Consider the following 26409-nt stretch of genomic DNA (forward strand, 5'->3'; position numbering starts at 1 on the left):
CAGTTCTTAATTGGATAGTTTAGCTTTAAAAGACCTTGTACCAAGAGATTGTTGGCCATTTTTGCAGTGCTTTTCCAGTGTGCTGAGCCTTGTGTGGATAGTGTGCAAAACTCTAGATAAGATCACAATAAACAAGAACCTGGAGACCAAAAACATCCAGTGTGTCTCTCTTTCCTGACACAAGACCACCCCAGGAGGTTCTCCCCCAACAGGAGAGCGCCCTGGGAGGGCCCAGCCAGAGTCCCAGAAGTTGGGGAATCAGCAACAGGAACCCCAGCAGATTCCTTCAAGGAATAGAAAGCTCACCATGGGAGTCCTTAGGGCATGATGTGGTGGATGCAGCGTTAAGGAGGGACAGGTCACAATGCTCTGCCTGAGTGAGGGTTGTTTTTGGAACTGGCCCTGACCACCAGCTTATGTGTCCTCTCCATGCCCTTCTATCAGAGCCTTATCAGCTGAAAGGGGAAAGAGCTCTTTTAATTCTGCTGGATGGTGTGGAACCTGCTGAAGTGTTATCCCATCCCTGCTTCCAGTGAGGAACCTGTAAAGATATTTGTGCACCTGTGCTGGATTAAGGCACTTCAGGGCTCCTCTACCCACAGATAAATGAGACCTGTGTGAGGAGCTGCTTTCCCTGTCTCAAAAAGGCATTGAGGGATAAAACAGTGATGGCTGGAAGCATAAAGCCCTGCAAGAAAGGTGAAAGGGAGAAATGGGCCTGTGAAGATAGTCTGGCTCTCTGGAAATGGAAATAGGGTAAATGTGATACAGGATAGTCTGTTAAAATACAGATAATGTCAGGGCCAGCTGCAGCATTGCTTTAAAAGTGGGGAATTGTACAGCTGCTCCAGCATAGCATGAGCAAGTTTATTTATGTAGTCCTGTTATGGGGAGGAGGGCAGACACTCCCAGAAATCCATATAGGAAATCCTGCAATAGTTAATAGGGTCATGAAAATACACTTGCTATCACTAGAGGAGATTTGCTTATTAGAAAGATAACCAGCTTGATGAGATAATAGATTAAAGTGAATTAAATTTTGACCACTTTTTATTACTAGGAAGTAACAATAATAATATTAATTAGTATTTTCATAATGTCTGAAAATAAAGACATGGTGCATTATGACAAACAGTTGTCACTTACTTTGGATAGACAGAAATCACTAAAATTGTGAAAGTGTTGAGGCAATACAGCAGGCCCCTGAAGACCTAGAAGAATAGCAGCTTTATAAGAAAAAAGTAGTGACCTCTGAATAAGAACAATGAAGCCTTCCTCAAAACACTGAAGAAGGAGGCTTAGCTATCAGGCAAGAGAGAACAATATTAAGCAGGATTTTCATTTAAATATCTCCTGTTGCACTAAAGTGATTCAGAAATGGAAGGACTGGCTCATTTTGTGACTACATGGGATAGTGCTTTGTATTTCATTTTGCATAAGTATTATGGTGAAATGAAGTGACCGTTTAAGGGAGAGGCACTGACCACAATTTAATAACAGTCCGAATTTCAAGTACTGCAGGGAATTAAGCAATACATACAGTTAGATTAAAGTGTAGGCAGACCAAATTAGATAAAAAGAGGAATCTATTAAGAAACAGAATCATGTCAGTGTTTGTTCTGAAGAAGAACTAGAGAAGAAAATTGGCCAGCATGTTGAGATAGTAGAGTTCACTCGAAGGGAGCACAGAAAATTACAAGAGCTCTTTGGAGATTTCAAAACCAATGTGGCTGAGTCATTTAGTTTGGAGCAGGGATACTAATCTAAAAAATGCAGAAAACAGAAACCTGAAGTACTGTCAGGGATCCATATTAATACTTTATAGAAAAAGAGGAATGTAAAGATATAAAGGAGTCCAAACCACTGAAAATTAAATTGGAGAAATTCTTAATTCTGTTCATCAGGACACCAAAATAGAGAATTAAAATGGGGTGATGTGACAGTTCTGCTTTTCTTGAAGAACAAAAATTTGCTTTGGATTCTTTAAGAACATTTTAATATTTTAAAGGGCAGCAGGGATCCTCTGAAATGGCATCAGCCTCCTCCTGTGCCTTATAACCATTTTTTGCGTGAATGAAAAAACAGAAATCAGTAAAACCCCTTGAAAGGGTAATTGAGGAAAGGATTGTTTGGTGCTGCAGAGGAAATAGTTGAGAGATTTAGTCATGAGGTGTGAAGGAAGATAAGAACTTGCGTTTGAGTCTTTCAAAGCCCTTTTTAGTTTGAGATAATTGTGTACTGTGGGCATTTGCTACAGGGGACATTTTGGTTGTGTCTCTGGGATGGCCCAGGATAGCTCCAGGTCTGCTTTTTTATTCGAAACTTCATATCTGGACAAAGTTCTGTAATCTTTCCTTATCTGCTTTCAACCTCCAGGCAGGAAATTCTTTTTCTCATCTGTCTTCTAGATCCTCTCATTTTGGTTTTATATACGGGGAAAAAAGTCAGTTTATAAACTTTGTGTCAGCACTGGCTTAACCACAGTTATGTGGTAGCTCTTGCTTTTTGGTTTATCCCTGAGGCAATAACCACCACAACCCCAGATTTCTGGAGCTCCTTTCCTTAACTCCATACTCAAGACCCATGGGTACATTCCTGTTCTACCAGTGTGTTCAAGAAAAGTCTTTTTTCTATAAATCTTGTCAATCCTGCATTGCAAGGTTGCTAATGTTGTTGAGAATTGGATTTTCATCTCCCATGAGATGATCACACACTAAATCCCATAAGGAATTCCTACCTGTCCAACCAACATTTTGCTTGCTCTTGGCATCATTTCAGTGGCTTCTGCAGCTGGAGGAAGTGCCAGGTAACTTGGGAAGAAAGAGGCAAAATTGTAAGCATGGAGACCCAGTGGGAAGATTCAAACTGGCTCCTATTTAGGTTCACTAAACACTAGACTACAAAGTCCTAGAATATAAAAGTGTGAGCAAATATTCCTGATTAGGCTACCAAGAAGGGAAGTGTCCAGGCACTGTCATTAAAAGCTTAACTCTGTGGAAGAAACTTCTGCTAAATTACTGTGGGTGCTTCTGGTGTCTCAGCTTAATTACTGGGCACAGCAGTCATGGTAAGATGAGACAAATTTTTAGTCTTTCCTCCACTCACAGTGGAGATTCAGGTCTAAAATCTGCCTTTTGCTGGGCACCCCTCTTCAGGATGAACAAGAGAACTTTTATACTCTTTCTACCCATTTAAATGGCTCAAAATTTAAACAGGCACTTCTGTCACGGACATATTTTATGAAAAATCCTTTTGTTAGGATCTTTTCTCCTGAGAAGCTGAGAGGCCTCAGAAACAAAATGTAAATAATAATTATCTGCTGCTGTGGAATGCAATAGGTACATCTTTGATTGGTCTCATGTGGTTGTTTTTAATTAATGGCCAATCACAGTCAGCTGGCTCAGACTCTCTGGTCAGTCACAAGATTTTATTATCATTCCTTTCCATTCCTTGCTAGCCTTCTGATGAAATCCTTTCTTCTATTCTTTTAGTATAGTTTTAATCTATAATTTTCTTTTAATATAATATATATCATAATAAATCAGCCTTCTGAAACATGGAGTCAAGATTCTCATCTCTTCCCTCGTCCTGGGACCCCTGTGAACACCACCACAGAACTTCTTAGAGGAAGGCTTATCAGAAAAATTATTCCATTCTGGCTTTGTCTCCAATGAGTAATGCTTACCACTGCAAACCTAGAGAGGGGGAAAAGTGAAGATTAAGGGAGAAGTAGCCTCATCAGGTCTCCCAGTTCCCTCTGTGCGACTACTCTTTGAATGAATGGATTGTGGGATGAGAGACAGCTGAGCATCAGATAAAATCAGGCTAAAAAATTCTTCATGTCAAGTGCCAGTGGTAAAATTACAATCATTCATCTGGGGAAATGGTGACTACTGATAGGTAATTATTTTCCTACCTGCTGTTCTAGATTTGGTGAGAGATTGCGATCAATAAGCCCAAGGAGGATTATTTTTAGATATTAATAATAACAAACCTGGAAGATTGGAGTTTTAGATGCAGCAGTGATTGTACATAAAAAATGAAATAAAGGGGGAAAAAGGTTGAAAATAATGATAGTTTACATCCACAGCATTATGAAAATTATGAGATCAATAGATCAATGTCGAAGTCATTGTGCTGTTGGTTATCATTAAGAGAGTTAATAGTTTAGAAACACCAGCTGACTAAAAAACCTATAAAGCCTAATTTCAATACTTGTAAAGATTTCTAGGAAAGCAGCTCCAAATAACACCTGGAAAGCCTGTCTTGGGTTGTGGTGTTTAAATTAAAGACATTTTTGATGAAGTGAAGCTTCATGAACATGCGAGTTAGAATGGATTAAAAGCTATGGGATGTCAGATGTGTCACTGGCTTAAAGAAGTACCAATGGACTGGGTGTAGTTGGTTCATGAAGCTGGTGATTTTAGAATCTTTAATGTCATTTATGTATTCCATTATGAAAATGGATTATTGACTAGTCAGTAAGTAGAAATCTGAGTCCTTTTGTTGAGCAGGGTTTAATGTAAGGGCTGAAAGCATAAGAAAAAAAGCTTTAGAGTAGAACCTTAAAACTATAATTAAATTATATAAAGTCACTTATGGAATGATAGTCTTAAACCCCAGCATTTTCTTTTTCTTTAGACTAAATACCTTGTTTAAGACACTCTGAAAGACTCTTGTTTTCAAATTGTTCTATATACTTTTTGCTCTCAAAATCAGAATCTTTTAAGGTAAAAAAGAGCAACCCTGTAATTTCTGTTAGTCTTGTCCAAGCAATTGACATTAAAAAAAATTAACAAGTAAAATAAATGAACGTTCAAGCTTTATGAGCCTTTAAATGGGAGGAATCAACTACTATTTTTATAGATTAAAACAGGTATTTCAGGGTTGTTATTTTTTTCTTCTAGAGTAGTTTCTGGCATTCATTTCATGGCAGTTATTTTTCTCTTCTGGAGTCAAATTGTGTGGGTAACAGTGATCTGGGGGAAAAAAACAAAACAACTTTTAAAAGAAAAAATCCAGATCAAGATTAATATAATATTTTTTGTCAACACCATTTAGACCAGGAAGACTTAGGGTTGCTTCAGGTTCTGTATTTAGAAAGATGTACAGGGTATGTGAAGTTTTGGGGATACCCTTCCAAATCATGGTATTGGGCACTTGAGAAGGGATCAAAGGCTTGTGGGGAAGAGATGCTGAGGCATAGAGGTGTGAATATATAGAAATGTACATCTGCATGTAGATAAGGCTGTGGGTATCTTCTCTAAGCTCTGTGCCTGATTCTTATCTCTGCCTGATGGAATCATTTTAGTTTCCAGAACCACTGAAATGGAGCTCTATGAACAGATACTCTGAATCTGTATGGGAACTGTAGAGAAAAAAATTTTGTCCAAGTCAGATAATAAATATGGCCAATTTTGGGAGAGCTGAAGTGTTTGAGGAGTTGTCTGAGGTGGTAATAGAAGACAGTGAGTGTTTGATGAATAATTATGGAGGTGGGAGGAAAGAGAGAAGCAATAAATCAAGTTGGGACTGGAATAGGTGTTTTTTTATGTATGATTGTGAATGAACCAGTGATTAAAACAAGGAACCTCTCTGGGCTTTCAGATGGTGCTTGTCCGCATGGAATCTATTGACGTTACTCTAACTGTAAATACTGTGGCTTTGTTCAAGTACTGTGGGTCTTTTGATAAATAGCTTCATCAATGTTCAAAACTTAATGCTCTGGTGTGTTATTAACATGGGTATTGTACCTGTGCACTTTGATTTTTTTAGCTAAATAGAAAAAGAAAACCCCCAACAGAAGTGCAAGGATCAGAAAAACATAGGAATTGATAATGCTGAACCCAATACAGTCTTTTCCTGACCATCCAGTAAGACGTTTTTCAGCCTTGTGGTGACAGATGATGTTCTTATATTACAAATATTTCAAATGTTTTGTGAAACAGGAGCATTTCTACCTCAGTTACACCTTTTGTTCTCATCACTGCTAATAGAAAGGAGATATCTACTTGAGGAAAGATCTGTCATGGAAAATTCAGACTAAATATTTTCAGTTTTCCTGCACCTTCAAATTGTTAATAAACTACAGAGTTAAAACACCACCTGGCTTGAACAGTGATGTGCATTTAAAAGGAATTTCTATGTGCCTGTTAAGGCCTGTCCATGGACTGCTCCATGCTCCAGGTTTAACAATAAAGTGCATTGCTAAGGCAAGAGCATCTTCTGCTTTTACCTCTGAGCACAACACCCAGGTGCACCCTGAGCACAGAATAACTTGCATTGCTGCTTGCTCCTTTTGCACTGGTTTTAAGGAGTAAGTTAAGATATATTTTCTACTGATAATTTCCATCAGGGCTGAACTCCCCAAGTGTGGTAGAGATAAAATATGGGAATTCCCAGGCTCAACCTGGCCTTGGCATACCTAGAGCAGCATCTCTCTGTGCAACTGAACAGTCCCATTTGCTCCAGCAAATGATTAGTAGAGCTCAAAGTATAGATATTTTTCTCATTTTCTATTAACAATAACTGTTGTAACTCAGGATATCCTTATCTACACAGGCAACAAATCTTTCTTTGAATGTTTTGTCCACAGGGGCAGCCTGCAGCAGCAACTTCAGCAGTTCAAATGGGAAATACAGTGAAAAATATTTCCTTTATCTTTAGTTTTGAAAATTCTTCTTTTCTTTTCCCCCTTCCATTTTCTTAAGGCAAAAAACATTGTTATCATGTTCTTGTCACTAGGAGCACACAAAGCTCCCTGTTCTCTTTTTCCAGAATACATGCTATTTTTTTACTATGATAGTCACTTTTTTTCCTAGGATAAAAGATGCCCATTTTTTCAATTGCTGCTCTTCCTAAATTTTACCAGTCATTCTCATTACTTCTCAATACTTTCCAGTCTGGCAGGTACCCTATTGAAAGCATTGAAAGTGGTCTTTCTTAAGATCATCAAGACCAACCATTCTTCCATCACTGCCAAGGTCACCAATAAACCCTGTCCCCAAGTGTCACGTCCACACATCTTTTAAACACCTGCAGGGGTGGTGACTCCACCACCTGCCTGGGCAGCCTATTCCAATGCCTGATAACCCTTCCCATGAGGAAATATTTCATAATATCCAATCCAAACCTTCTCATGTGCAACCTGAGGTCATTTCTCCCAGTCCTGTCATCACTGGTTCCCTGGGAGAAGAGTGACCCTGACCTGGCTGCACTCTCTTGTCAGGGAGTTGTAGAGAGTGAGAAGCCTTTCCTGCCCTCCAGGAGATCAACATTCCCACCCAGCTTGGTGTCATCTGCAAACTGGCTGAGGCTGCACTTGATCCTCTTGTCCATATTGCTCCATCCTTGCCCTCCCGTATATCAATATTACACTTTCCTCTGATCACAGCTTCGTATTACATAAAAGTGTTGACTAAGAAACCCTACCAAAAAAAAAGAATCCATCTCTCTTATCTGAACTTTTACAGGAAATTTAAGGGCTGACAAGGTTATGAATAGGTGAGATTTTCTCCTTCTCTGCTTTACTTCACTTTCTGACAGCTTAATATTCCATTTTGCATTTCTCTGCTCTATTTTTTTTAAGTGGAGTAGGTGTCTCTAGTGCTCCTCATTCAGTCCATGCCTCAGACTTTATTTACCTGGAAAATACTATGTATAGGAGAAAATACTATGTATAGGAGATGTTGTTGCCTCTCTGCTCACCTTCTCTTTCCCTTGTTCTTATAAATGTAACAAAGAAGTGCAGGTGCAGCCCTCTGCAAGCCTACAGAGATCCTGCACACTGACTTTTCATCTTAACCCATGTTTTCTGTCTCCCAGCCATTTTTGATCCAATTCGTTTGTTTTCTTTATCACAGTAAGTGCAGAAGTTGTTTTTTTGGTTTTTTTCAATTTTTCCATCATCTGCCTGTAATCACAAATGCATTTGACCATTGTGGCAGCTTTTGATTTTAATTCTTTTGTGTGAAACATATGAAAAAAATTCCACAAAACAGAAAAACCTCTACAAAACTTCCAGAGAGCACACTTCAGCACTTTGCTGCCTATTCATATGGACCATATGTCTAAACAAGTGGTACTAAATGTGCTTTTAGTTACTATGCACCCTAAAGCCCTAAGAGTGGGGGTCTGAGTGACTGGTGAGGAACAGAAGCATAGAAGGAGGTTGTCTGAAGATGTTTAAAAGCCAGCATGTGCATTTATTGCTAGTCATTCTCTTGTCTTGTCTTCCTGGGGATGCTCCTGGGCTTGGCAAGATCTCCAAGCCAATTTGAGAGCATCTAAATTCTCTGATCTCCTCTAGCGCACACCTCCAAAAGCTCCTGATGTGCTTTTCCTCCCTTCCTGATGTGCTTTTTGTTCCCTCAGGTCATGTGAACAGCACAAACCAGGTACTGTGGATCTCTGAGGCTTTCAGAGCCTCTTCCTAGTGCACGGGAGCCATCTAGCTCAAGAGGGCTTGATTGATATTTTTAGTGGCTTTTTCACAAAGGGGGAAAAAGCTGTACTGTCAAAATTGGAGACATTTTCTGTGCTGTGGCGACTGCTGAGCCTGGCAGGGAAATTGTTTCTCTGACTTGTCTGGAGAGTGGGGAGAAGCACTAAGAGGAGCCTACCAGAGAGACTCAAACTGAAGGAGACCACTTTCCTCTCACCACCTGGTTGTATGATTTTCTACAACCTCTTCCAAGCCCCTCCATATCTCCTGCAGGACAACTCATGCCCAGAATTCCCGGCTGTGTTTACCACAAAGTCATGCAGTTGCCTGTGCTGTACATAAAATTGTCCCCTTGATCTCTGCTCCCTCTACCCACGCAACCTTCTTGGCCATAAGTCCTCCTGTTCTTCTTTGAACTGTAGTTTAGGAAATGTCCTTCCATGTGGTTACAGGGTATGGAGGCATCAGAGAGCTGGGCTAGAAGTGATTTCCCAGGGAAAGAGGGAGGATGGCAAGCAAGGAGAAGAGAGCACCTAAGAGCCTCTGAAACTCAGCAGAAGGGTCAGCAGCAGCAAATACCAGGGGACAGCAAAGAACACCCAGATGTCCTGTCAGGGGCTGAGCAACAGGAGAGCAACTGATTATTATAATTATTTACAAACCCTTTTAGCCGGGAAGAACTAACCGGCAGTTCAATTTTTTCCCCAAGCATTCTCCCCTAATAACACCCTTAATACAGCCTGGTCCATGGCTTTTGTGAGGCATGTTTTTCATCTTCAAACTCAATTTCATTTATTAGAGGCTTCTCCGTGTGTGACACAGTGTGCACACAGCAAGTGCAGCAAGGATTCGTTTTAATTATCGCGAATTACCAGGAGGCAGAGCGCGTTTGCGCCGGTGGGCGAAAGGGCGAGGAGGGGGTGTTGTCTATTTCCTCTCCATGCCACATATCACAGCTGTAAGGAGATGGAGCTTTCTGAAATGCATTTTAAATTTGGAATGGGCACGTTGGGTGGCTGGCAGTGCTCTCTGCCAGCCCCAGCGCTGGGAGAAGGTCTCCAACCAGCGAGTGCCCGTGTGGCTGCAATAAATAGTCTGAGATAACAAACACCTCTCTGAAGTTTTTGTTAGAAAGTCAGCCAGAGGACTCTTCTCTGGGCAGTGACTAATGATATTTGAATGTTGCTCTTTATGCAAGTGTGATAATATATAGGCTTGTTGTGGTGGTTTTATTTTTAATTGGAATTAATTTGCTGTAAGATGAGTCAAAATAATGTTTCAGGAGGGCCTCCAAGGGGGAGCAGAAATTGGAGGCAGAACATATATTTTCTAAGCCGACTCCAAACCTATTTCAGTTTTCTGAATGAGAAGAATTTCCTTTCCTTCACACAGAAATGAGGAAGGTTTCTACTCTTCATTCTACCCTGCAGTCTATGTACCCTACTGGCTTTCTGCTCAGTTGTGTGATAAAGGTGTGGAAAGCACAAGCTGGAGCATATTTTTAATTGGATTTTTTTTTTGAGGAAGTTTGCTTTTTTTCCCTTCATTTTGATTTGACATGTGGAGACACTGTGAATATTTACTCTGTTAGAATCACCTAGTGTGGGAGGGAGCAATGCAGAAATCTGGAAGATATTGAGAAATCTGAAAAAGTGTAGAAAGAAACAGACAAAATGATGAGGAACTGACTTTGGGAGGAAGATATTGCAAGAATAGACATGGAAAATTTGTGGTTTTACCCACTTGCATTTAGTGACTTTAAATTTATGGCCATTGTTTTTTACTTTGAGAAATGTAGGAGGCAGAGCATGGACTTGAAGGAAACTTTGTTATTCAGACCATTTTTACTTCTTTTAATATGACCAGGTAGTTACCTTACTCTGGAAATTCCTGTAGAAAAATTCCTAAAAAGCAACATGTACCCTATGACTGTGGCACCAACATTTTATTAACGCTGGTAAAAAAAAAAATAAATAATTAGCATTACCTTTGGAAAGAATGGCGTGTTGCATAAAGTTTATGTACACACACAAAGGTACTACAAATATAATGGTTTTGGCTTAATTTTACTTCAAAAATTAAGAAAAAAACCCAAAAGGAAGCACCTAAAATAGAGGTTTTCAGCTTTACTTTCCATATTTGTTTTCCTATTTTTTCTCCCAGTCACAAGCTGATATTTTTCAGTGAAAAACAAACCAAAAATTAATTGCAATCTTCCAAGGCAATGAAAAATCATCGTGTTTTCATGTGGTGTTGCTCAGTTTGAGCAGTTTTCAGAGAGAAAATCCTGCTCTGCATGAAAAAGGAGTTCCTAGTTCTCTGCCCAGGTTAGAGTTGGGAACTGATGGGAAGCTGAGGCATGGTTTAATGTGGTACCAAGGGTGTTCATTCTTTAAAGCAAGAGTGATGCCTGTTTGCTTCTTGCAGCTCTCTGATTGCCCAGCAGGCTTGATTGAAACCCAAACCAACGGGCTTTGAAGCAAAGATTGATTGTTGTGCACATTTTTGATAATACAGCAATTTGTCTCCTTGGGTGTAGAGCTCTAATCCCCCTTTCATTTATCAGTGGGGAATCGGGAGCTCTCCTCTTCCTCAGCCCGAGGTTTGTCGCAGTGGCTGTGGCACTCCCTGCGCAGACCCCATGGTGAAGGTGTGCCCTCCCAGCAGCACCTACTCACCAGTTCCTCAGCCTGCATCTCATGGGGCTCTTTGGCACCTGCCTTGCTGCTTGTTTTAGGAGTGTAAATGCTCAAGTCAACAGCAGACAACAGTATTTGAGATTTCAGATTTCTTGTTTGCACACAGAGAATCCTTGTCCTCCTTAATTCTGTGCCCACACTCTTTTCTCATCTTCTGATTTGACTGACCAGGAGGTGTTATTTTGGTTTCAACCAACGCTGTGCTCCAGGATTTCAATCAAACCTGGAATCATAGAATGGTTTGTGTTGGATAGAACCTTGATGACCATCTAACTTAGAGAGAAAGTAGTCTGGTGTATTTGTGTCACTGACTCTGTGTGTCCCAAATAAAATGCCACCTGTCCTGAGAAAAGCACAAGTCCTTGCCCAGCAGAACTGGAGGGTGAAAGGTGATGCAGATGTGGCATCTTTCTCTGTTTTGTGGTGATTGATCACCAATCCTCAACCATACCCAGTCCCAAGTGCTGCTGTCACACAAGGTGTTTCTGTAAAAATCCCACATGACCAGACAAAGTGGAAAAGCATCCAGTGTGAGCAGGATCTGTGCTCTGATAACTTGTGAACACCATCACATGCCCCTGTAACCACAAGCTCCTGGGCAGTAATTCCCTCTTGGCATGCAGCAGAGCTGGGCTTTTCCACTGCTCGCAGCTTACTGAGAAAGCCACAGCACATCTGTTCAGCGCTTGAGCCACTGAGCATTCTCTGCATAGCCTGCCTGGATAAGCTGTCACTCTTGATTTTTAAAACATTTCACAGCAGAGGGTTAGCCTGGACTGGGGAACCTCTTGTGAGCAGCATCTGCAGAGGCCCCTCTGCTCACAGAGCCTCACCAGGCAAGGCTGCCACCATCATCCCTTGGCCAAGAGGGAATCACGTCCTCTCTGCTGCAGCAAAGCACACCAGATTATTTACCCCTCCTCAGTGAGCTGCACACCTCTGTTTTGCATTTTTTATGTTTCTAGAGCAATGCTTTTATCTGTTCTTCCCTGCCACCAGCCAGGCTTTAGAAATACTCCTTGGAACACCTTTTCTTCACACTCCGTCTGGAGCACTGACTTTGCTTATCCTTTTGAGAAGAAATTGGCCTCCTGTTCTGTTAGTCTGCTTGTTAGACTTGGTTGGCTGGGGAGAGAAGAAGTGTATATGCAAAGTCTCTCATTAGCCTGGAGATGCTAATTTCCTTAAGCCTTATTGAGAGTCAACCTGGGAATGATCCACAGCACTTAAATTTAGCTTGCTCTTCTGAGGCTCCCTTGAGAAGTTTCTGTCTCTCTTTATTGCCATTACAGATGACTACAGTGATAAATATTTGTCTTTGTGAATGCTTCCTTATTTGTTTGATCTTTTACAGGGTGCATTTTTGTTTCTTTTGCTTTATACTGTGTGTTTCCTATGCTGAGCAGAATCCTCCAGACTGAGGGAGTGGGCTGCTTTGTTAATATTGTTACATTCTGAGTTATAGCTGGTTATGTTTTTAACCTATGAGTCAGTAATTTCTGCCACAAACTTCGATTAATATGTGTCTCATCAGTGTAGAGACTAAAAGTTACAGGCTAGCATATGGTTTGGTTTCATTACATTTACAGAATTTAGTAACAATGTTCTTGGTTTGAGCAGAGAGACATGGCTGAATAGAATTTCCTAAAAACATTGCCCACAGCCCATCATCACCTTATTCAACAGGTCTGATTTGGAACACAAACAGCAAGTGCTTGCAGAGATTTGAAAACATATATTTATTTTTTCAATTCATAGAAGTTAAAAGTAGCAAAACAAAGCAAAAGCATGCCATTCATCTCTCAGTTGCTGTCCCAATTGAATATGCTGGTTGGTGGATGATATTTTTGAATGTTATCATTCCCAGAATGTGTTTATTAAAAAGCCATTTTCTATTTCTGTTGCAGTGAACTATTTCATAAAAAATGGTACAGAAGATGTGTTACTGTGTGGCAACAGCAGTGATGCTGGGTAAGTACTTTAAAAATATCTTCAATTCTGGTCTGGTTTTGTTGCCTTCATTATTATTATTATTATTATTATTATTATTACTACATTTTCCTCTAGTTCTGTCCACTTTTCACCAGCATGAAGTAGCTATTTCAACTTCCTTAGGTCTAGGCATAATAGTAGAGAGGATAATGGCAATATTGTGCATAGTAATACAATTTTCTCAACTGCAGGGAGGAGAAGTTTCTATGTGTCACTTACTCAGATTTAAAATCTTTAGGGGCCTTATTACAGTTCTTTTCCAATACATTTGAACTTCTCAGTAAAAAATAGTGAAAACTAAGTAAAATTTTGGCTGAGTGGAGAGTATTTAATGGAAATGAAACAGAACACCTGGAGGGATTGAAACTGATGATGACTTTCTGGCTTTTGGCAAAGGAAGATGAACAAATCAACAAATGTCCAAAAAATATCATGTTTTGGAAGTGGGAAGGTACTCGGGGTTGAATTGTGTTCTACATTTGCACTTGATTTGCTTATGGACTACATGTATTTCATTTTCTCATTGTATAGAGAATGAAGAGATCCAGGGGTGTACTAACAACCTCTACATAAAGGGCTTTATTCATATCCCTGCCATCTTTAGATGCCCGTGGTTCCTCCTGCATCCCATCCCCAGAGTCCAAGTGCACTGTCAGATCTGGTGATTTTATTTGACAGCTTCTCATGATCTTGATGGAAGTGGAAGAGTTCAGACGGAATGGAAGGAGATGAGATCTTCTGTGGTCAGAGGAAATTATGAGCCATGCAAAGATTGCAGGCTGTTAGGAGTTGTATAAAGAGGTGGAAAATACCTTGGAGTAGTAAGACAGAGGAGCTTTTGAGCCAAATATGTGAGAGCATTTGAACCAGCAAGGTGGGTGTCTTAAGCCAAGAGAGGGGAGGAGGTGAGATGATCTACTTCTGGAGGAAAATCTGAGCTGGTAGAACCAAATGTGGAAAAATGCAAAAAAGTTTCATTTAGGAGGAATTTAATGAGGAAAAAAAAAAGGCACGTGTGTGCAGGGAGATGAAGGGAAGATGAAATCTGAACTTGCATGTGGACAAAAAGGCAAGAAAAGCCCTCAAGTCCTGGGGAGAGATGTTTTGCTTTCTGCTGCCACTGCCTGTATCTGTATTGACATGAGACAAAGGGAAAGCTCAGTGTTAGCCTTCCCTCTGCAGGCCTGGTGTGTCTGATGAGTATTGCCAGCCTGAGTTAGACTCCAAGATGCTTGGGCAGAGGGCCATGCTTTCCCCTTTGTTTGTTCCTCGGGAGGTACAATGTCAGCATCCATTAATTAGGGCCTTTGTTGATTGTAATACATTGTGTTTATCCAGGCTCAGGCAGAACTCCAAGGCTATTGGGATGTTTCCCGGGAATCCCAGGATCTGGCAATCTCCATTGTGCTGGTGAACCTCAGCCTTTGCAAACCAATATTGGGAGAAACAGGTGCTCTGCACAGCAACAATATTTTGTGTGTCACGGAATATTCATTGTTCTCACTGGTGACCTGAGCTGTGGTGGTGGAAAGCTGCTGCTCATGGGCAGTGCTGAAAGGGTTGTTTGCTACTGCTTTGGAATTGTTCAGCTGGTGGGAAGTTAAATACCAATCCAATATCCGTGGAGTATTTCTGTATTGGCAGCCTGTGTGGATTTAAGGGTTAGTTTGTAGCAAGGCAAATGAGCAAACCCACCCTCTTTCCTTCCTGTTAAAGTTAATAAATTTGGGTGTCAGCAAAAAGCCATGATTGGAGAAAACCTCTGGTGGAGGCACTGCGCCCACAAGAGAGCTACAGCCTGAAACAGCCAGGGGAGAACTTGCAGTTCCTGAGTATAAGAGAACAAAATGACACCTTCAAACTGAGTCTTGTACTTCTTTTGATAAATGCATCAAAACTGTCAATGTTTGTGACATCAAGGGAAACCAACTCTCCCTTTATGCCTCGTTTCCTTCTTCTTCAGCCTTTTGCTGTTTTAGTTAAGTATTTAATACCACTGGGTAAGGTTTAAATGCCTAAAAATAGGTAATAAATATTCCTACTTACACTGGGTTTTTTTAGCTCAGAATTACCAAGTGTTGTCTCATCTGCTACACATTGCACAGAGTTGCTGCCAGTCATCCACTGCTGTTGTTTAAAGGCATGAAGATAATTAGAAAGATGATCCTCAGGCCCCAGGGGATGTGCAAAGTCATGTATTCCCACCTGTTGGGACAGGGAGAGCATCATTTACAGGCTGACGTACCTATCTGGATTTGTTTTCTCTCACCCTTCAACAATTGAAGCCAAGAGCAAGAGTGGTCAACAGTAAACCAAAATCTGCATGCTTGGGACCTTCTGCACCTCAGGAGCAAGGGAGGGGACTTCAGAGGAAGTAGATGCATGAGGTTGTGGTTCCCTCATTTATTAGTAATGAAATTCATGACTCTTGGGTTGGGAACCCATCAAGGCATCAGGAAGGTGTGGTAAGGAAAGAGAGCTGGCAAGGCCATGTCTGAGTGTTCTCAGCATTTGTGGAATGTGCTTTTGCTCACGGTTTGAGTTCATCAGCCTCTGGGACACACTGAGGACCCAAAGGAAATTCAGGGAAAGGTGGTGTCATGTGTTCTCTCCTGGAAGGATTTGTTGTTAGAGTGAGGGATATCTGTGTTGTGGCCAGGATATTAAATCTTGAGGTAATTGAAGAAGCCATTTCAGCGCATTTTTAAAAGCATGTTAATGACACTCTGAGGTTTGTCTGGTTGCTGTTATTATGGAAGAGTTAAAAAAAAATCCAAATAAATCTGCTCTGGCAATTGTTAGGTGATGAGACTCAAGTGGTCTAATGCAAGAACATGTAGTGATGGAGACTGCAACCTGAGCTGGAGTAGCAAGCCAAAATCAGCAGGGAAATGATCATCAGTGGATTCTATATCACAGGCAATCTAATTATCTCCAAGGTGGGGGCTTTATTACATTACTAGGAGGGACTGTTTTCTGAACAAGCACCCAAGCTGCCAATAGAGCAGGAGGTAATGGATCTAGGTAATGTTGATTCCAGTTCAGAAGGGATTTGAATAGATGTATGTCACTCAGCTGCAGCAAACATGTCTCTAGTACTTGACCTGGCGGGGAGGCAGGAAAAAACCCCATTTATTTGCATTTCTAGCTATGCTCAAGCAACCTCAAGAATCTACTTTAAAAACCATGCTGCAGAGACATGGTAGGAATGTCAGGAAGATGGCAAATTTCTTAGGTGCACAAGGACTAATCTGTCTGTGGGGTTTTTTCCCATGTGATGCCTCAGAAACCTTCTTGAAATCTGACTTTTCTTCCTTTAATCAAACAGAACTTTTTTGTTACTTTTCGTTTTGTTTATCCAACTGCATTTCCCCCCTTGATGTACTGCAAGAATTTGTTTTGTGCTTACAAGGAACAGAGTACAATAGAAACAAGAAGTAACTTTTGGAGGAGAGAGAAAATCAAATGATTGTGATCAAAGATATTCTTTGGCTCAAAATGACACCTTGCTTGGTGTTTCACAACAAGCACATTCAGAAAACTACACTGATAGAAAAATTATTTGCTCTGTGTGACAGATTGGTCAGACTGGAAGCAGTGCTAACAGTAAGACTCTCTTAAGAAAAAAAAACAACAATAACAAAAAAGCAGTGCATTTGCAGTTGTTGATGGTTTTAGATACATTTGGAGGTTAAATTTAGTAGTACTTTTGGATGTTGCTGCACTGGGATATACATCAATTGTTTCTCTTTGCAATTTCAGCATCTTCTATTTTATTTGTTTGAAATAGATGGAGAAAGCTCAGATGGTCTGATTTTAAGAAAAGGGATTACAAATTCTATAAATTTGCTTTTCAATTTAATCCTCAGTGCATATCTTATCCAATGTTGAACACCTTGTTTCAGCCTCAAGGAAGGTACAGTAAAGATCCAGTACAATGGTCAAATAACTGGGAGATCTTAGATGGAAGCAGAAGGTGGAAAATGCCATTTCCTTAGTGAAATCAAGTCCTGGCATCAAGTGGAGCATGATTTGTGAGGGCTGCAGAGCAGCAGGTAACAGTAGGCACCACCACATCATTCCTATTTAAAAAAAATCTATCTATATCTATATATATACACATCTATATCTATATATCTATACATATATATACATACATACACATATATGTGTGTATATATATATATACACACACACACACATCCTATATGTCTGCCCTCCTGGTCCCACCTCCAGATCCAAGGAGGCATCCTGCTGAAGCACACCACTACCAGAGCAGGTTCCCAGTGTGGAACACATCCCTGTCAGGCCCCACCAACCCTCCCATGCAATTCCAGCTTCCTGGTGGCATTTACCCACTCACTCTGGTGAGTGACAGCACTGCAGAGTCCTCTGCTTTTCCACAGAGTAAAGACTTTTTATGGGGCTGCAGCAGTGTGGAATTATCTGTCTGTGAGAAAGGAAGATGCATTTCAGCTCTAAAGCATTTTCACTTTCATCCTGCTGGAATTTCACAGGGATATTTGTCTGCTGTACTTTGGCTGCTGTTTTTATTTCCCCTCCTGCCTGAAGGTTTGGTTGAGCAATAGAAACAGCAAGGAAATTTGTCCATTAGGAGAAAGAGACAAGATGCTGTCAATGTACAAAGTAAACAAACAGGCACAAAAGAGAAACTTACATTCTTTCTTTTCACTTTTTCATTTGCAATTACAACAAGGAGCTAGCTTTTCAGAAAAGTGTGGATATTTTAAGTTAGTTGTACCCCCTTTGGATCAGACTGCCTAATTTTTTTTTCCCTTACACATGATATGTCCTGTGTATTCAGCTCATGGGCAGGAATAGTCTACAAAATCATCCTGACAATGAAAGCACATTTGCATCATGTCTGTACTGATATTACCAAATAAACTAGTGAACAAAAAGGAAAAAGCAGCCAGTAAATCTACTTCAGGAACAACAAGAAAGCACCTTTGGCAACTGCATCCTAGTAATTGTTGCTATAGAAACTTTAGCTACCTTTATTCTTACTATGACCTTGATTTTTCTTAACAGGATACATTAAAATCATGTACACTGTGGGGCAAGATTCTCTGTGGTTTGGTGAATTCTGTCACTGAGCTCATTGCATATCAGGGATGAAGGAATGGCCATGTGTTGTAGTGCTCCTCAAAGTCTTTGTGTCAGTCCTAACTCTTTCTAAGGCATTATCAGAAAAAAAAAAAAAAAAAACCCAACAAAACAAACATTTGTTTTCTTCTGTGTTGTGGCCTTTTACTAAGGTAATTAATACCCTCATGTAAAATTGCATCAGATGCCTGTTTGCATAGTTTCCATGAACACCAAAAGCAGAGTTTTTGTGGCAGTTTCTCCCCATCACCCTCCCGTCAGCACGCTCACTACGCGTACAGCCATGCAGCACTTTGATCTCTCTGAGCTGTAGTATAACATTCCTTTGCCTTTATGCATCCTCCAGGCAGTGATTTAAAGTCCCTTGTAAAGGCTTATCACAGCCCTGAAGGGTAGAGAAGAAACATGCTCCGTGCTGAGGAGGAGAGCTGCTATCGGCTGCTTCCACCAGTGCTACTGCAGCTCTCACCCAGAACTTGGCAGGGGAGAGCCTGGAAAAATGTCAAAGAGCCAGAACAGGTCAAACAGCATCCAGCAACACAGCCCCAGCTGCACCAGAAACTGGGGAGCTGCACCAGGGCAAGGTGCACACAGCTGACTGTTTTTCTGCCGCTGGCAATTAGGACCATTGCAGCTCTAAGTTGCCTTAACTCATATCTGTGTTATTATTATTATTGCTGTTGTTGTTGTTATTGTTTTCTACAAGAAAGTCCTAGGTTCAGGCCATATTGTGCTGGATGCTGGACAAATAGGTTGAGAAGAACTCTCTTGACTTGGAGGTTTGGCATTTCAGAGGTGCAGTCCATGGATGAGTGGGGCAGAGGTGTTGCACATAGACACCCCTGGGGAGCAACAGCAATACCTGAAGTTTGAATTTTCTTCATTTAATCAGACAGAACTTTTTTGTTGCTTTTCATTTTGTTTATTTGACTGCATTTTCCCCGTTGATGTACTGCAAGAATTTGTTTTGTGCTTACAAGGAACACAGTACAATAGAAATAAGAAGTAACTTTTGGAGAAGAGAGAAAATCTTCAGCTCAGGAGAAAGTCCTGGTTGCAAGTCCTGTCAGGACTACCCAGCTTCATCAGGCAGGTGATGGTCTGCCAGTGTTTAACTTGCTGCAGGATGGGTCCATTCCAGGAAATGGGATACTGGGAGCTTTGTCATGTGCTTTATGGGATTGGTGTGTGCACTACCCTCACCAAATGCAGCCTGATGTGGTACAGCTGGGCTCACAGGTGGAAGAACCTGTAAAGTGAAGAAGGGAACACAATTTCCGAGTGTGTCCTCTTCAAATGTCACCAAAGCAAGGGTATTTTGGCAAGAACTGTGTTGCTTAAACTACTAGAGCTAAAAAGGTAATTACATCCCAGATTATCGAGCAATATTAGTGAATTTGTTTCAAACCTTCAGGCTATGCAGCACACCTTAAATGTATTTACCTAGATACTGATGTAAATCTCATAAGCTTTTCCATTTACTCTGAGCTGGTTACAGTGACAGGAGAGTGAGGATGGTCTGCTCATGGTGAGAAAACCTCAACAAACAGAAAGCAAGTGTGACATCTGAAAAGTGCTACAGGGGCCATGGGCATGACTTGAGAATGATACAGGTTCAGGAACAATAACAGTCCCCATTCCTAGGGATCAGTGGTGTGTTTGGAAGATCATGTCTCTGGTCAAACAGCACCAGTAGGGATTAAACCCAAATCCATTCAATTCTTAAGGAGGGGTAATATTACCTCTTAGTCCAAGCTGTAATAAGCTCATCAGCCACATGAGAGGAGCAGACTTACTAGAGGCTACAGCCTTCATTAGGCACTAATCCACTGTTATGTTTATGATGATAAATTATTGCCCTACATTTTGTTTGGTGGGTTAGACAGAAGCTCCACTGTCTGGCCACTGGATTGAGTCAGAAGAAATAAGATCTTGCTTGCCTGGCAGCAGCGTGGAGCCTGAGGAAGGCAGGAGAGGGAGTTGTGTCCCTCTGCGCTCACATGTTGCAGGCTGAACCCAGGGCTTCTCCATCTGCCTGAGCCAGCAGCCAGTGGGGGAGGCTGAAACCTTTCCTGGATTCCAGTCAGCAGCATGCACAGGTCAGCTCTGAGCCTGTGAGCAAGCCTGCTCATGGGCACCTCCTTCTCTTTTCTGCTGCAGTTTCAACTCTTGGTTGATACTGCTCTTTACTCTGAGCATTTCTTCTCGTCTTTGTCATCATCACTTTTTTTTTTCTCCATTTCCGTGCAGCATATGGTTCAATTTGCTTGCACTTCCATCGTTTCAGACAATTGGCACCCCTTCCCTTGCTTTTAAAAATGTCATTCAAATTCTCTCTGTCCATTTGGATGCTTGGAGCGAGAGCTGCTGGGAGCTCCTGGTCAGATCTATCCAAGACAAACCATGGCACTTCAAGTCAGATTTTGGCTTTTAGATGGTAATTAGTGAGGAATTGTAAGTCAGACACTCTAACTGTGATTAGTCTTTAATATTACAAGACAAGAAAGAGCAGGGGAAGGAGAAAAATCTGTGACTTTCAAGCACATCAAGCACCCACTGACATCAATGGCTTTGGCTGAAGTGCTGCTGGCTTTTGGCCCCTTTGTCCTACATGCCCAGTTACCCTTACAACATTCATTTTTTAAAATATTTTCCTGTTTTAGAATGGGTAGTTTAATTTTTTTGGGGTAAGAGCAAATGTTATTCTAAGGATCTCTAAGCCACAGTATGATCTTCTACTTTGACTGCTGTCTCCTCCCTTAGAGTCCAGGGAAAGGAGAAAATTTGGAAAGTGCAGGGAAAATACTCAGGCCTGTGGTCTAAAGGAAATCTAAGCCTCTCTTTTGTGGTCTCTGGACTTCAGCAGGATGAGGCAGGTTGAGGAAGACTCTACTGTGCACCTCAACCAGCCATGGAGGCCATGGACATTGTCTGTCCTTCAAAGGCTGCCAGGCTTTCAAACCCCACCTTGGGGGTTCCATTTTCATCCACCAGGGTGATTCCCACTCCCCAGGAGCTATCCACATGTCAAAGACATCAGCTATAAACTTTTCAGCTTGATTTCTGCATTCTTAGGCTTAAGGTGTGACCTAAGCAGGGACACTAAGGGACTCTTACCAAAATAGGGGTTTGTTTATTTAATTTTTGCTGTGTCTGTGGTATGTGCTTCACTGCTTCTGTAGTGTCCCAGAGTGTCCCTTTGCAACCTGAACCCAAGGAAAGTGCAGCCCCCACCTCACAGATGTCACTGATGTTGCCTCCTGGTAGCACGTAGAAAACCCTCCCTGTATTTTCAGGATCTGGATGTTACAATCCAGTGCACGGATGTTTTACAAATCTTCCTTTATTGCCCAACCCTATTGGCCACTGTATCCTGGATCAGCAGGTTGCTTGGCTTGCCTAGATTAAACTCTTGAGACAGAGCATTTTGTAATTATGCCCCTCAGCTACAGCTCTCTGGCATTCCCAGCCTGTGTTATTTAAACCAAAGCTGTTTCTTATGTCCTTTAATTTCCTGTACCAATGCCAGCTTGCAGTGGTGATTACAGCCTGATGGATAGGTAGGTAGGCTGCTGCTTTTAACTTTTCTGAATCAATGACACTAATTTTATTGTGATCAATTGAACAGCATCCTGTGACACTCCTGTGGAGGATGGTATATTTATGGAGGTTGTTTTTGTTGCACATCAGAGGAGAGTACAATCCTCTCAAATGCTTCCCTGAGGTAAAAGAAGCTGAAGAGTTTGCTAAAAAATTCAGAGGGGGTAAGCTTAATGTCATACATGGAGGACGGTTCAGTAAAATCTTGAGGCTCCTTAAAAAAATCCTCAGAGGAAATGGTGTCAGTTGCAGAGTAATATTCTCATGTGAGAGCCTTACACCTAAATTTCTGTAGTGTTTTTCTGGGAAGCAGCTTTTTGTTTTCCTCTCAGTGTTTTTAACACGTTCCCATACCCTGTGGGTTATCTCTCTGTTGGCCACGAAAGAGGGTGAGTAGGAATAAGGAGTTGACAAGTAGGAAATTCTGTCTCAAGGGTCTGGTTGCCATAATAAGGGTGTAAGCTAACATTAACAACATTTTTGGGCTGGGGTTCGTGCTTTTCATGCTGCAGCACCTTGTTTGAATGCTCTTAAAGCTGAAAAAAAATATTAGAGAAGTGTGTTTTCCAGGTTTCAGCTGGGATGGAGTTAATTTTCTTTCTCATGGCTGCTACAGTGCTGTGTTTTGGGTTTAGGATCAGAATGATGTTGGTAACACACTGATGTTTTCACTTGTTGCTAAGAAGTGCTTCCACTAAGTGAAAGACTTCTCAGCTCCTCGTGCTCTGCCAGTGAGGAGGCTGGGGGGCACAAGGAGCTGGGAGGGGACACAGCCAGGACAGCTGAGCCCAGCTGGCCAGAGGGACATTCCAGACCATACATTCAGTATATAAACAGTGGGGGAAAGCTGGCTGGGGGACACTGCTTGGGAACTGGCTGGGCAGTGGTCAGCAAGGGGTGAACAGTTGCACTGAGCATCACTTGTGTAGTTCAATTCTTTTATTATTGTAATTATTCATATTGTGATTATTTTCTTTCTTTTCTGTCCTATTAAGCTGTCTTTATCTCAGCATATGAGATTTCTCGTTGTTACTCATCCAGTTTTGTCTCCCATCCCACTGGGGCTGGGCTGAGTGAGCAGCTCTGTGGGGTTTGGCTGCCAGCTGGGGTTAAACCCTTCACTGTGGGGTCAGACAGTGGAAAATGACCCATAAGAACAGAATGAAAAATTTAAAAATTGTATTATATGTGTATAATACTAACTGTATTGTTAGTGTAAAAATATATAAATATAAATATATAAAATGTTCCTCTGAGGTACTACTGCTCACTTTCACAGTCAGAGGGGTTACATCTCTATGTCCTACAGATTCCCAAGCAAAGTAAAGTGCTTTGAGCACTTGCTCAAAAATTCTTCTTCATCACAAATTTCCCTAGAGAGCAGCATTGGCAGTGAACCTGAGTGACTTTTTATCCTCTAATACATGCTAAGAAATTCCTATGAAAATGCATCCCAACCCTCCTAATGTCCCCTTTCTCCCAGATTCTTGCTCAAAAGGGTGAAGAGATTAAGAGGAAATTCTCCCTACTAATTGCGATTCAGAGGAAAATCTCACCCTTCTCAAAAATTTATATTAATGGCAAAATTTCCATTTTGCCTAAGATTTTAGGCAACTTATTCTAGAAGAAGCCTGATTTCCAAATGACTGCCCTGCCTAGGCTGAAGTCCACCTTTAAAGTAACCACCAGCAAAGTTTCTCTCAGCTGCATTGGGTTGTTTAGCCATCAGCAATAATGTTAAAATAAGAACAAGGAGACCAGATCAATGGAGCCACTCAGAATGTCTCTTTAGGGAAAGATGAAGGAAAGGACTCTGCACCTCTGGACATGATCCCAAAGTTTCCAACCACACCCAGTGTGTGAGAGAAGTCATTTTCCCGTGGCAGAAATAATCAGCCTTGCAGAAACAATCAGCCTTACAGAAATGTTCGTGTCTTGTGTAGACAGGATGTCTTGCAGCCAGCAGAGGGAATTTCCTTCTCAGGAGCCTGGAGAATCCATTTCTCAGAGCTCCTGAGCAGCTGAGTGTCACATCACAGGCAGTGAAGGCTCTTTGCTGCAGCAGATCAGAGGCAGAAATCTCACATCTCTGCAGCAGAGTGACAGCAGATGCTGCCTTTGGGAGAGAGGAGGTTTAGTGAAAATTCTGCCTCAAAAAAGGACATGGGTATACAAGAGACATTCATTGTGCATCTACATATTTTAGGGGAAAAATACAAGACTTCTGCATTTTATTATGTCCTAACTCAGTAATGTTACTGGATTTTTTATTGGAATGTGGCTCTTATTAGGAGAAAAATAGGTAGTCAAAATAGGACAGATCTAGAAGGAGGCATTTCTAGACTAGAAGGGAAAAAATTAGGAGTGACTATTTTTCTTTCTTTGTGAGATATAATTGTTATTATCTGCATTCTCAACTGGTATAAGCTAACTTGGCTCTACCTAAGGTGACAGAATCACTTATTATACCCCCACTTTTGTGTAACATTTAATTCACTAAACATCAGCTGTTCATTTTTTATTGCTTTTTCTGAAAACTACTGTAAACAAGGATCTGCACAATTTTGCAATGCTTCAGCACTCCTTTTATCAGCATTCAAAGCAGACTTACTTTAAAATTTGTGATTCACTACTGATATTAAATTAAGATTCTAAAAGTGCTGTTGAATGTCTAATGGTGGTGGCAGACAACATAGATTTGTAAAAACATATTCTCATTTTGACATGCAATAGAGGTTGTTTTCCTGTACTGTAAAATTTATTTTCTATCTGTAAAAAAATTATAGTTTTTAAAGAAAAAGAACATTGGTTTTCACACTGACACACACTCTGCTTTCTTGGGGATCTTTTTTTTTTTCTGGAATCCTAAAAATTTGTTTACTTTATTTGTATTTCTGCTTTGCATTTCAATTTCTGGCAATATTCTGCTTTTGTAAGAAAGTAGCAGTGATTGAGAAACTCTAAGATATTTTTCTGGGAGAAAATGGAGCTTAAAGCTATACAATCTACATGACTGGTGACATGTCCAAAATCCCTGATGTTCCAGCCGTCCCCACTTGTGGCAGCTGGAATTTGCAGGGAATTGTTCATCTCTATCTGAAGGATTAGGAGAACAGGGAGAGCACATTCTGCTGAGATCTGCTTCTCCAGATATTATATAGTTCTCACCTAAAAAATTCCCAAATACCATAAGGCTCCAGGGCACTTGATCTCATATTCTCTTCCTAGGATACATGCAGAATAAAGCTTTTGCATATTTCTATGTCTTCAGTTTCTAATGGGTCATACCTTATTTTTTTGGGAAAGTGGCTTCTGATGTGCAAGAGCTGTGGGGATTTTTGATTAATCTGTTCTGAGAGAGAGGCTGGAACAACCCAGGATCTCTTCCACCTTGTGTTTCACTTGATGATGCAGTTCAGTGCTTACACAGTACCACTGAGAGCACTTTTTATCTCTTCTGGCATATGGGGCTTGAAAATTACTTGTAAGGAGCCTCAAAGGTTAATGAGAGCCAGTGAAATTCATGCTATCTGCATGCCATTTAATACAGTAATCCACAAGACACACAAGGAAAGCATTTCCTGGCAGAAATAGAAAAAATGTCATGACCCCAGACTGTGGCGGTGAGTGGAACAAAGGGCTGGGTTTCTTAGATTAAACATTTAATCCTTTTGGGGGTGAGTGAGGTCAGGCAGAGGAAGCAATCAGGAAGGTGCTCCAATAGCACAGGCTGTGATGCCCAGCCAGTGTCAGACTGTGTAACGAAAAGAGCAGGTTCACCATCACAGTGTTACCTGCTACTGTAACAGGAGACACCAGGTTTTTGAATCTTAATTAGGAATAAGTGCTGGGAGAAATCATTTATAAGCACCTAATTCCAGTCTATTCAAAATTTGTGAAATGCTAGGTGATTATTTGCCATTGCAGCTCGTGCTATGGTTTTTATTTTCCTGTTTATCCTTTCAAAGAAAAAATAAGGTTGCCAAGACCTTGGATATTGTGAAGTAGCATCACCTGGTTTTACACAGTGAAGGAGTTTACCATGGATGACCTGTGCTCTTAACCAAGGGCACTGGATGTGTTTCCCTGGAAATCAGTTTCTCCATGTTGGAGCCATCTAAGATGCATCTCACAGATTGTATTTGATGTTTTGCAGCACGTGCCCTGAGGGATATATATGTCTGAAGGCTGGGGAAAATCCTGACCATGGTTACACAAGCTTTGATACTTTTGGCTGGGCCTTTCTCTCCTTGTTCCGTCTTATGACTCAAGATTACTGGGAACGTCTTTACCAACAGGTATGAGGTCATTTTATTACTGTTAAAAAATAAAAATAAAGACATCATCTTACAGTGGCATATACAATAGTTAAAGAAAGAAAGAGTTGCTGGTTGTTAGGTAAGCTGTGCTTTGTGTATGTTCTAGAGAAGGATAATCAGATGTTCTGGAGAAGGACAATCAGTTCTAATAATTAATTTATTTTCTGAAGGGTGATGTTGTCCAATGACATTAGGCCAGGTGTTTAAGGAAATTGAGAAAAAGTAGTAC

General features: G+C 41.0%; 1 protein-coding gene across 1 annotated transcript in view; it reads left to right on the forward strand.

The window, feature by feature from the left end:
- LOC115917405 (sodium channel protein type 5 subunit alpha-like) overlaps positions 1 to 26409 on the forward strand; it is a 215495-nt gene that overhangs the window by 66428 nt on the left and 122658 nt on the right. The window contains exons 8-9 of the mRNA XM_030971429.1: positions 13050 to 13113; positions 26018 to 26159. Of these exons, the coding sequence (XP_030827289.1) occupies positions 13050 to 13113; positions 26018 to 26159 (206 nt within the window). The remainder of the gene's footprint in view (positions 1 to 13049; positions 13114 to 26017; positions 26160 to 26409) is intronic.

The sequence above is a fragment of the Camarhynchus parvulus genome, chromosome 2 (assembly GCF_901933205.1).
Source record: "Camarhynchus parvulus chromosome 2, STF_HiC, whole genome shotgun sequence".
Lineage (NCBI taxonomy): Eukaryota > Metazoa > Chordata > Aves > Passeriformes > Thraupidae > Camarhynchus > Camarhynchus parvulus.